The sequence below is a fragment of the Tachyglossus aculeatus genome, chromosome Y4 (assembly GCF_015852505.1).
Source record: "Tachyglossus aculeatus isolate mTacAcu1 chromosome Y4, mTacAcu1.pri, whole genome shotgun sequence".
NCBI classification, from domain to species: Eukaryota; Metazoa; Chordata; class Mammalia; order Monotremata; family Tachyglossidae; genus Tachyglossus; species Tachyglossus aculeatus.
In genome coordinates, this window is record NC_052096.1 from 2,280,828 (window position 1) to 2,293,020 (window position 12,193).

The 12,193-nt window shown below is 56.5% G+C and overlaps 1 protein-coding gene across 1 annotated transcript; it reads left to right on the forward strand.

The window, feature by feature from the left end:
• Positions 1-278: 278 nt before the first annotated feature.
• On the forward strand, positions 279-10,343 carry SLC25A11 (solute carrier family 25 member 11). Its single transcript, XM_038768624.1, has 8 exons — positions 279-386; positions 5,191-5,343; positions 6,041-6,247; positions 6,331-6,421; positions 8,385-8,475; positions 8,899-8,998; positions 9,272-9,323; positions 9,444-10,343. Exons 1-8 carry the CDS (start codon positions 307-309, stop codon positions 9,597-9,599), a joined length of 930 nt encoding a protein of 309 aa, XP_038624552.1. The 5' UTR covers positions 279-306; the 3' UTR covers positions 9,600-10,343.
• Positions 10,344-12,193: the final 1,850 nt, after the last annotated feature.

Below are 12,193 nucleotides of genomic sequence, written 5' to 3' on the forward strand. Positions count from 1 at the left end.
TCAAGGCCTTTAGTATTATTATTGAGGGCTGTGGGGAGGGGCTCCCCAGGGCGCATGCGCGCCCGGGCGGCATCGGCGGCACTGCGCCTGCGCGGCCTGGTCGGCTGTGGAGTCACCCCGCCGGGGCGCCTGCGCTGCGGGCGCGCGCGCGCCTGGTGTCACCTTGGGCGCCGTCGGGGCCGCGCGCGTGCGCGGTGTCACCTTGGGCGCCGTCGGGGCCGCGCGCGTGGGGGTGCGTGCGCGTGCGCGTGCGCGTGGGAGGGGCGCGCGCCCCGGGCCCGGGCCGTCGGGGATTGCGGTGCAGCCATGGCGGCGGCGGCGGGGGGCGAGAGCAGGCCTCGCACCTCCCCGAAGTCCGTCAAGTTTTTGTTCGGGGGCCTGGCCGGGTAAGAGCGGCCCCTCGGGAACCGGCAGCTGCACCCAGCAGGCGGTGGCATCTAGTAATAATAATAATAATAATAATAATGATGGCATTTACTAAGCGCTTACTATGTGCAAAGCACTGTGCTAAGCGCTGGGGAGGGGATCCAGTGTGACCACGTTGTCCCCCGTGGGGCTCACAGTCCTCACCCCCATTTTTACAGATGGGGGAACTGAGGCTTAGGGAAGTGACTTGCCCAAGGTCACACGGCAGGCTTGTAGTGGAGCCGGGATTCGAACCCGTGACCTCTGACTCCCGAGCCCGGGCTCTTTCCACTGAGCCACAGTGGCGTTTACTAAGCGCTTACTATGTGCTAAGCGCTGGGGAGCTGACCGTGTGTTTGGTTGTGTTCTCTGTCTCCCCCCCTTCTAGACTGTGAGCCCACTGTTGGGTAGGGACTGTCCCTAGATGTTGCCAACTTGGACTTCCCAAGCGCCTAGTACAGTGCTCTGCACACAGTAAGCGCTCAATAAATACAGTTGATTGATTGTATGTTGCCAACTTGGACTTCCCAAGCGTTTAGTACAATGCTCTGCACACAGTAAGCGCTCAATAAATATGAATGATTGATTGTATGTTGCCAACTTGGACTTCCCAAGCGCTTAGTACAGTGCCCTGCACACAGTAAGCGCTCAATAAATGCGACTGATTGATTGACAGGGTGAGCAGGTTGTCTCATGGGGGGGGATAATAATAATAATGATGGCATTTATTAAGCTCTTACTATGTGCAAAGCAGTGTTCTAAGCGCTGGGGAGCTGACAGTGTGTTTGGTTTTGTTCTCTGGCTTCCCCTTCTAGACTGTAAGCCCGCTGTTGGGTAGGTACCGTCTCTCTATGTTGCCAACTTGGACTTCCCAAGCGCTTAGTACAGTGCTCTGCACACAGTAAGCGCTCAATAAATACAGTTGATTGATTGTATGTTGCCAACTTGGACTTCCCAAGCGCTTAGTACAGTGCCCTGCACACAGTAGGCGCTCAATAAATGCGATTGATTGACAGGGTGAGCAGGTTGTCTCATGGGGGGATAATAATAATAATGATGGCATTTATTAAGCTCTTACTATGTGCAAAGCACTGTTCTAAGCGCTGGGGAGCGGACAGTGTGTTTGGTTTTGTTCTCTGTCTTCCCCTTCTGGACTGTGAGCCCACTGTTGGGTAGGGACCGTCTCTCTGTGTTGCCAACTTGGACTTCCCAAGCGCTTAGTACAGTGCTCTGCACACAGTAAGCGCTCAATAAATACGATTGTATGTTGCCAACTTGGACTTCTCAAGCGCCTAGTACAGTGCCCTGCACACAGTAAGCGCTCAATAAATACGATTGATTGTATGTTGCCAACTTGGACTTCCCAAGCGCTTAGTACAGTGCCCTGCACACAGTAAGCGCTCAGTAAATACGATTGATTGATTGACAAGGTGAGCAGGTTGTCTCATGGGGGGGGATAATAATAATAATGATGGCATTTATTAAGCTCTTACTATGTGCAAAGCACTGTTCTAAGCGCTGGGGAGCGGACAGTGTGTTTGGTTTTGTTCTCTGTCTTCCCCTTCTGGACTGTGAGCCCTCTGTTGGGTAGGGACCGTCTCTCTATGTTACCAACTTGGACTTCCCAAGCGCTTAGTACAGTGCTCTGCACACAGTAAGCGCTCAATAAATACGATTGATTGATTGACAAGGTGAGCAGGTTGTCCCATGGTGAGGGGGGGGGATAATAATAATAATAATGATGGTATTTGTTAAGTGCTTAGTATGTGCAAAGCACTGTTCTAAGCGCTGGGGAGATTACAAGGTGATCAGGTTGTCCCACAGGGGGCTCACAGTCTTCATCCTCATTTTACAGATGAGGGAACTGAGGCCCAGAGAAGTGAAGTGACTTGCCCAAAGTCACACAGCTGACAATTGGTGGAGCCGGGATTTGAACCCATGACCTCTGACTCCAAAGCCCGGGCTCCTTCCACTGAGCCATGCTGCTTCTCTGCGTGCTGCTTCTGCTTCTTCCCCTTCTAGACTGTGAGCCCACTGTTGGGTAGGGACTGTCTCTATATGTTGCCAACTTGGACTTCCCAAGCGCTTAGTACAGTGCTCTGCACACAGTAAGCGCTCAATAAATACGATTGATTGATTGATTGATTGGCAAGGTGAGCAGGTTGTCCCATGGGGGGGATAATAATAATAATAATGATGGTATTTGTTAAGCGCTTACTATGTGCAAAGCACTGTTCTAAGCGCTGGGGAGGTTACAAGGTGATCAGGTTGTCCCATGGGGGCTCACAGTTTTCATCCCCATTTGACAGATGAGGGAACTGAGGCACAGAGAAGTGAAGTGACTTTCCCAAAGTCACACAGCTGACAGTTGGGGGAGCCGGGATTTGAACCCATGACCTCTGACTCCAAAGCCCGTGCCCTTTCCACTGAGCCACGCTGCTTCACAAGCTTAATCCCCATTTTGCAGATGAGGGAACTGAGGCCCAGAGAAGTGAATAAATAATGATGGCATTTATTAAGCGCTTACTATGTGCAAAGCACTGTTCTAAGCGCTGAGGAGGTTACGGGGTGATCAGGTTGTCCCACAGGGGGCTCACAGTCTTCATCTCCATTGTACAGATGAGGGAACTGAGGCACAGAGAAGTGAAGTGACTTGCCCAAAGTCAAAGACAGTTGGCGGAGACAGGATTAGAACCCATGACCTCTGACTCCAAAGCCCGGGCCCTTTCCACTGAGCCTTCTATACTGTGAGCCCACTGTTGGGTAGGGACTGAGTCTTCTAGACTGTGAGCCCACTGTTGGGCAGGGACCGTCTCTCTATGTTGCCAACTTGGACTTCCCAAGCGCTTAGTACAGTGCTCTGCACACAGTAAGCGCTCAATAAATACAATTGAATAAATGAGCCACGCTACTAATAATATCATTGAGAATATTAATATTATTGAGGAGCAGCGCGGCTCAGTGGAAAGAGCCCGGGCTTTGGAGCCAGAGGTCGTGGGTTCAAATCCCAGCTCCGCCACTTGTCAGCAAGCCACTTTACTTCTCTGCGCCTCAGTTACCTCATCTGTAAAATGGGGCTGAAGACTGTGAGCCCTCTGTGGGACAAAGCAGCGTGGCTCAGTGGAAAGAGCCCGGGCTTTGGAGTCAGAGGTCATGGGTTCAAATCCCAGCTCTGCCACTTGTCAGCTGTGTGACTTTGGAAGTCACTTCACTTCTCTGGGCCTCAGTTCCCTCATCTGTAAAACGGGGATGAAGACTGTGAGCCCCCCGTGGGACAACCTGATCACCTTGTAACTGCCCCAGCGCTTAGAAAAGTGCTTGGCACATAGTAAGCGCTTAATAAATGCCATCATCACTATTACTATTATTATCATTGTAACTTCCCCAGTGCTTAGAACAGTGCTTTGCACATAGTAAATGCTTAATAAATGCTATTATGATTATTATTATTGTAAATAGTCGAATCTGTTAAGCGCTTACTCTGTGCTAAGCACTGTTCTAAGCACGGGGGGCAATACAAGGTCATCAGGTTGCCCCACGTGGGGCTCACAGTCTTCATCCCCCTTTGACAGATGAGGGACCTGAGGCCCGCTGAATAATAATAATAATGGTGGTATTTGTTAAGCGCTTACTATGTGCGAAGCACTGTTCTAAGCGGTCGGGAGGATACAAGGTGATCAGGTTCTCCCACCTGGGGCTCACAGTCTCAATCCCCATTGTACAGATGAGGTCACTGAGGCCCAGAGAAGTGAAGTGGCTCGCCCAAAGTCACACAGCCGACAGGCGGCGGAGCTGGGATTCGAACCTGTGACCCCTGACTCCCAAGCCCCTTTTCTTTCCACCGAGCCGCGCTGCTTCCCAGTGAAGTGACTTGGCCAAGGTCACACAGCGGACAAGTGGCGGAGTGGGGAGTAGACCCCGTAGTGAGCGCTGACTGTGTGCGGAGCGCTGTGCTGAGCGCTTGGGAGAGTCCGGTGCAGCAGAATTCGGGGGCCCGCTTCCACCCTTGGATGCCTTGCTGAGGGCCCGTCTCCTCCAAGAGGCCTTCCCAGATTAAGCCCCGCTTTTCCTCGTCTCCCACTCTCTTCCGCGTCGTCCCGACTGGCTCCCTTTGCCCTCTCCGCCCCCCCAACATTTCTGCATATATCTGTAATTTATTTATATTGATGTCTGTTTATTTGTCGTGCCGTCTGTCTCTCCCTCCCGCCCCCCAAAACTGTGAGCTCCTTGGGGCAGGGATTGTCTCTCTTTGCCCAGTGGAAAGACTGTGAGCCCACTGTTGGGTAGGGACTGTCTCTATATGTTGCCAATTTGTACTTCCCAAGCGCTTAGTACAGTGCTCTGCACATCGTAAGTGCTCAATAAATACGACTGATGATGATGATGGAAAGAGCCCGGGCTTTGGAGTCAGAGGTCGTGGCTCCAAATCCCAGCTCTGCTAATTCATTCATTCAGTCGTACTTATTGAGCGCTTACTGTGGGCAGAGCACTGGACTAAGCGCTTGGGAAGTACAAGTCGGCAGTTGGCAGCTGTGTGACTTCGGGCAGGTCACTTCACTTCCCTGTGCCTCAGTTCCCTCATCTATAAAATGGGGGTTAAGTCCGAGCCCCCCGTGGGACAACCCGATCACCTTGTAACCTCCCCAGCGTTTAGAACAGTGCTGGGCACATAGTAAGCGCTTAATAAATGCCATTAAAAAAAAGTGCTTGGTACAGTGCTCTGCGCACCGTAAGCACTCGATAAATATGACTGAATGAATGAATGAATGCCCCCCGCCCTGGCAGTATGGGGGCCACTGTGTTCGTGCAGCCCCTGGACCTGGTGAAGAACCGGATGCAGCTGAGCGGCCAGGGGGGCAAGAGTCGTGAGTACCGGACCAGCTTCCACGCCCTGACCAGCATCCTGCGAGCCGAGGGCATCCGGGGCATCTACACCGGGTACCCGCCTCCCTCCCTCCCGCCGGGCAAGCCATGCCAGGGGCCTGGATCCTTAGAGGGCACTGCGGGCGGGGTGGGAGGTGCCGGGGACGGGGCCGGAGTCCTGGTTCGGTGCCAAGATGGGCAGCTGAGAGGGAACACCATCCAGGCTGTTTGGCTTCCCGATGTGAGAACGATGGGAGGCGACGGCAGGGGACCGGACGACAGCTGCCTGGGTCCCCGTGGGGGTGGGCTGGGACCTGGTGGCACTGACCGTTGGGTCCCAGAGGGTGTGGGTGGGCTGGCTCCCACGGGGAACTGATTTCTGAGGCCCCGGGGTGAGTGCGGCCCCAAGTCCTGGGGTCGGGGTGGGCCCGGGTTTTCGGTTGCTGATCGCTGGGTCCCTAGGGAACTGACCTCCTCTGGGTCCCCGGGGGTGGGGGTGACCCCAAGTCGTGAAGGCGCTGATCGCTTGGCCTCTAAGAGTGGGCTTAGTCCGGGGGCGCTGACCACTGGGTCCCCAGGGGTGCCGGCAGGCCCGGGTCTGGGGTCCTGACCCCGGTGGGGTCCCCGGGGTAGGGGTGGGCTGGGTTCTGGGGGCTCTGACCCGGGTCCCGGAGGCGCCGATCACTGGGTCCCCAGGGGATGGGGGTGGGCCGGCTCCCCGGGTTGGCGGCGGTGCTCGGGGCACTGACGGCCGGGCGGTCCCGGGCACCAGGTTGTCGGCCGGCCTTCTGCGCCAGGCCACCTACACCACGACGCGATTGGGCATCTACACGGTGCTGTTTGAGCGGCTGACGGGCACGGACGGCACGCCCCCCAGCTTCCTGCTCAAGGCCATCATCGGCATGACGGCCGGGGCCACCGGCGCCTTCGTGGGCACCCCCGCCGAGGTCGCCCTCATCCGCATGACGGCCGACGGACGGTGAGTCACGTCCCACCCCGCAACCCCAGCCCCTGGGATCCCTGGGGTCCCGGCCCCCCGCCCACTCTCCCACCCCCTCGCAGGCTGCCGGTGGCAGAACGGCGTGGCTACCGGAACGTGTTTGACGCCCTGATCCGGATCGTCCGGGAGGAAGGCGTCCTCACCCTCTGGCGGGTGAGTCGATCGGTGTTCTTTATCGAGCGCTTACGGCGTGCAGTGCACTGTACTGGGAGGCTGGGAGAGGACAATACCCCAGAGTTGGTAGACAGGTTCCCGGCCCCCGAGGAGCTTAGTCGTGCCTGGACCACGAAGAGCTCTGGTGGCACCGGGCCTGGCTCTCCCCAAGGAGGGAGGGCAGCTCCGCGACCCGTCTGGGGGTCCGGCCGGGTCGAGGTTCCCGCCCCCGGGCTCTTGGATGGGCTAGAGTGACCTGCGTCATGGTGCTTAGCCATCTGGGGGTGGGGGAGACACATGTGCACACACATACACATGCACACATCCATGAGATACATGACACTTTACTGTAGGTTTGGAAGGCTGCAGTAGGTTCTCTACCCTCAGTGACTTTACTGTCTAATGGAAAAGACAGGCCAACCCAGTGGACGGACGGACCTACGCATGCCCATACACGTACAAACACACACGCTTACCAGGTGGAAAGCAGCGTGGCCTAGCGGATAGAGCCCGGGCTTGGAAGTCAAAAGGACCTGACAAAAGACTTCTTGACAAAAGAAGTCAAAAGTCAAAAATCCATACTTCATGCTGCTGCCCGGATTATCTTTGTCCAGAAACACTCTGGGTATATTACTCCCCTCCTCAAAAATCTCCAGTGGCTGCCAATCAATCTGCGCATCAGGCAGAAACTCTTCACCCTGGGCTTCAAGGCTGTCCATCCCCTCGCCCCCTCCTACCTCACCTCCCTTCTCTCCTTCTCCAGCCCAGCCCGCACCCTCCGCTCCTCCGCTGCTAATCTCCTCACCGTACCTCATTCTCGCCTGTCCCGCCATCGACCCCCGGCCCACGTCATCCCCCGGGCCTGGAATGGCCTCCCTCTGCCCATCCGCCAAGCTAGCTCTCTTCCTCCCTTCAAGGCCCTGCTGAGAGCTCACCTCCTCCAGGAGGCCTTCCCAGACTGAGCCCCTTCCTTCCTCTCCCCCTCGTCCCCCTCTCCCTCCCCCATCTTACCTCCTTCCCTTCCCCACAGCACCTATATATATGTATACATGTTTGAACATATTTATTACTCTATTTATTTATTTATTTATTTTACTTGTACATATCTTTTCTATTTATTTTATTTTGTTAGTATGTTTGGTTTTGTTCTCTGTCTCCCCTTTTTAGACTGTGAGCCCACTGTTGGGTAGGGACTGTCTCTATATGTTGCCAATTTGTACTACCCAAGCGCTTAGTACAGTGCTCTGCACATAGTAAGTGCTCAATAAATACGATTGATGATGATGATGATGACCTGGATTCTCCTCCTGGCTCTCCCATCTATCTACTGTGTGATCTTGGGCCCAGTCACCTCACTACTCTGGGTCTCAGTTATCTCATCTGAAACATGGGGATTAAGACTGAGCCCCACGTGGGGCATGGACTGTGTCCAACCTCGTATCCATCCCGGTGCTTAGAACAGTGCCCGGTACATGGTAAATGCTTAACAAACACCACTAACACACACAAAAAACACCCAAGGTGGGTCCCGGAAGGGCAGTCCTCCGGCTCTGAGGGAGCAGGAAAGCCCCAGGCCGGGGGTTGGGGGGAGGGGGAGGTTTTCGGACTGGAGGGAATGGGAAACCCCGGCCTGGCTGGGAAGGGGACGCAATCCAGGTTCTCTCAGTGGAACTCTGGAAAGCCCCTCCCCCCACCGCCGCCACTATTCCCTCCAGTCCCCCTTGTCAGTCAGCCAGTGGCATTTATTGAGCGCTGACTGTGCAGACCACTGGACTAAAGCAGTATGGGAGAGGACGATACAGCAGAGTTGGTAGACGCATTCCCTGCCCATTTTGAGCTTAAAGTCCCCGGGGCTGGGAAGCGTCTTGAGTAACGAGCAGAGAGACTCCGCAGGTGTGCCAAGAGGTAGGGGGAATGTGACCGGGGACCCCACAGACTGTGACTCCCCCTTTCCCCATCCCAGGGCTGCATCCCCACCATGGCCCGAGCTGTCGTGGTCAACGCCGCCCAACTGGCCTCCTACTCCCAATCGAAGCAGTTCCTACTGGATTCAGGTGAGGGCCTCCGGCCTGTGCCCACCCCGCCTCCCCTCAGTGACCTTGGCATCTGTCCTGTGCCCATTCTGTTCATTCAACCGTATTTATTGAGCGCTTACTGTGTGCAGAGCACTGTGTCATCTGGCCCGTGCCCACTTTGCTCCCTGTCAGAGACCGTGGTATCTCACCCATGCCCGCTCCACTACCCCTACTAGATCAGGACATCTGGCCTGTTCCCACCCCACTCCCTTTAGTAGACCAGGGTGCCCAGCCTGTGCACACCCCATTCCTCATCGACCCGCCGGCGCGGCCAGCCCGTGCCCACCCTACTCCCCGCCACAGACTGGGGTGCCTCGGGCATGCCCACCCCCTCCTCCCGAGAACTAGCCCCCCCCCCGGGGCTGCCAGGGGAACTCAGCTGAACCCCCTCATCTCCCTCAGGCTATTTCTCCGACAACATCCTGTGCCATTTCTGCGCCAGCATGATCAGCGGCCTGGTCACCACGGCTGCCTCGATGCCCGTAGACATCGTCAAGACCAGGTGAGAGATGAGACCACAGGGGTTGCCGGGCCGGGCGAGGAGGGTGTCCTGTCCTGTCTGGGGATGGACCTGTTTTGAGAGGTTGTGACCACACACACACACATTCACACCCACCCCCCCGAGGGGTGAGGTCACCCGAGGCCCTCAGCAGGTCCTTGGGAGGCAGGAGGGGGCGGGCAGCCAGGATGGGAGCCCAGGCTGCCCCTAGACCACCCCTCCTCATGTCCACGCCCCCCTCCTTTTCTTCTTTTTCCTCCTCTTTCTCCTCCTCAGGATCCAGAACATGAGAATGATTGACGGGAAGCCAGAATACAAGAACGGACTGGTGCGTCCCGCCGGGGGCTGGAGGGCGGCCAGGACACCTGGGGCCCTGAGAGGGCTGGGGGCGAGCAGGGGGAGAGGGCCTTGCAGACCCCTGCTGACCCCACCTGTCTTCCCCGGGCAGGACGTGCTGGTCAAGGTGATCCGCTACGAGGGCTTCTTCAGCCTGTGGAAGGGTTTCACTCCCTACTACGCGCGCCTCGGCCCTCACACCGTCCTCACCTTCATCTTCCTGGAGCAGATGAACAAGATGTACAAGACGCTCTTCCTCAGCGGCTGAGCCCCCCCCCGGGGGTGGGGCTGAATTGGGGGGTCCAGGGGAGAGGGTCTTGAGGAGGATGGGGCCAGGGGAGAGCGAGCCAGGCCTTCCCCCACCCCCTGCCCGTCTCACCATGGGCCTGGGAATCTGCTCCCTCCAGGCCCCGCCCCCGTGGCCCTATTTATTACTCCTGCTTGTCCCCCACTTCCCCCCCAACCCGGCCTGGGCTCCTTTCCCATAAAGGACCTTGGTCACACCCGGCCCAGCCTCCACCTCTGTTCCCCCTGCCCAACACAGACCTCTCTTCTCAGCCCCATGTGACCTCTGCCCGTTGACCCCCTCAGACTCCAAATTGTGCCAGGAGTGGGGTGAGGAGAAAGGAATAGCCCAGAGGGAGCACAGCTGGGCCATGGCACCGCCCAGAAAGGTGCCCGGTCCTGGGCTCTACCCCCTCTAGCCTTGACAGAGTCCACCCATCCCATTCCTATCCCCCACTGAGCCTAGCCCAGCTACTGTTATCCAGCTGGGGTCCATCCATCAGTGGTATTTATTGAGCGCTTACTGGGTTGTAGAGTACTGTACTAAGCGCCTGGGAGAGTCCAGTACAACTGAGAGGGTAGCTACGTTCCCTGCCCACAAGGAGCTTACCGTCTACGAGGGGAGACGGACTTTAAAATTTAAACCCGATTTTGATTAGTCCCCCTATCCCGAGTGAACCCTCCGCCCGTTTTTCTGGTGAAATGAGATTTCCATTAATCTAATTAATCGAAGGTATTTATTGAGCATTTATTGTGGTATAACACTGCACTAAGCACTGGGGAGAGAATTAGGTGAGCCCCCACCCACCCACCCACCCATCTCAGCCATGAGCCCAATGTGTTCCACCAGTGTCATTTTCCCCTCCTGACTCTTGCCCCAGCTCCACTCCAGGAATCAGTAGACCCAAGTTTTGGTCTTGGTTCTGGGAATCAGGAGGCCCGGACTCTGGACCCGGCTCTGGGAATCAGGAGGCCCGGGTTCTGGGCCTGGTTCTGGGAACTAGGAGACCTGGTTCGGGTCTCGGCCCCGGGAATTAGGCGGCCGGGATTCTGGTCCCGGATCTGAGAATCAGGAGGCCCGGGTTCCCGTCCCAGCTCCGGGATTCGGGAGGCTGGGATTCTGGTCTCAGACCCAGGAATCGGTAGGCCTGGGTCTGGTCCCGGATCTGGGTATCGGGAGATCCGGCCTGTGATCCAGAATCTGCCCGGTGGGTCAGTCAAGGTTTCTGACCAGGGACCCATCAGGGTGAGCCGGCTCAGCCCTGAGCCTGAGAAGCAGCAGGCTAATAGGCAGCCATATCGGTGGAGGCTAATGCCACCACTAGGCAGGTGACTTCTTCGGGATCCTGGAGCTGGCCCAGGGCCTCCATCATGGGCTCCAGGTGTCCCCTGTGTGGTATAACTGTGCCTGGGTGTTGCACCCCTGCTTTCTTGCTTGTTGCACTTTATGCCCTGGGGGGGAACACCCCAGGCTGGGTCTCCCAGGGCTGGCCCAAGCCTCTCTCAGGCCATAACTCTCCCCCTGCTCGCCCCCAACCCTCTCAGGGCCCCGGGTGTCCTGGGCGCCCTCCAGCCCCCGGCGGGACGCACCAATCCGTTCTTCTATTCTGCTTGACAGACTTGGGGATTTGCCAGCCTGCAGGCCTGGGGACCATACTCTCCCTCCCCAGCCTTCTGTGATCTTCCCCCAGCTGCACACATCTGCCAGGGGAAGACCCCCGCCGCCCTGCTTTAAGGCTCCCAGTGGCGGTCAGAGGCTTGGGAGCCCAAACGAGAGTCATGGTCTCTAGCTTCGGCCCGCTGTCTGGCTTCTCTCGGGCTTTCCTGGTTTCTTTCAGGCAAAAGTTCCCACCGGAGAAGCTGATGAGGAAGATGGGCCTGAGGTTGAAAGGATCCCACTGATCCTTGGCCCTGCCTGCTCACCACTAGGTTGGACCAAGGTGCATCTGAAATACCACCCACCTGTTGGGAAATCCCAAAGAAACCTGCATTTGGGCCGCTATTTTGTTGTCCTTGTGGAGTTTAAGGTGCCTTAATAGCATTGGTCAAGGAACTCCTTTTTTCAATCTTACCGTATTTGTTTAAAGATTACCACGTGCCAAGCACTGTAGTAAGCACTGGAATCACAGTCCCTGTCCCAGGTGGGGATCACAGGCTTAAGACCCACTTTTACAGATGAGGTGCTTGAGGCACAGAGGAGTCAAGTGACTTACCAAAGGTCTCGTGGCAACTCCTGGGCCTGGGCTGTAGCCACTGTTACTGAACTGCTCTGTGCAAATCCTTGGGACAGTGCAGTACTATGAGCAATCAGTTGTATTTGTTGAGCATTTACTGTGTGCAGAGCACACAGTAAAAGCAGCAGCTTTTACTGAGAAGTAGCGTGGCTCTGTGGAAAGAGCACGGGCTTTGGAGTCAGAGGTCATAGGTTCAAATCCCGGCTCTGCCAATTGTCAGCTGTGTGACTTTGGGCAAATCACTTGACTTCTCTGTGCCTCAGTTACCTCATCTGTAAAATGGGGATTAAGACTGATCCCCCCCGTGGGACAACCTGATCACCTTGTAGCCTCCCCAGCGCTT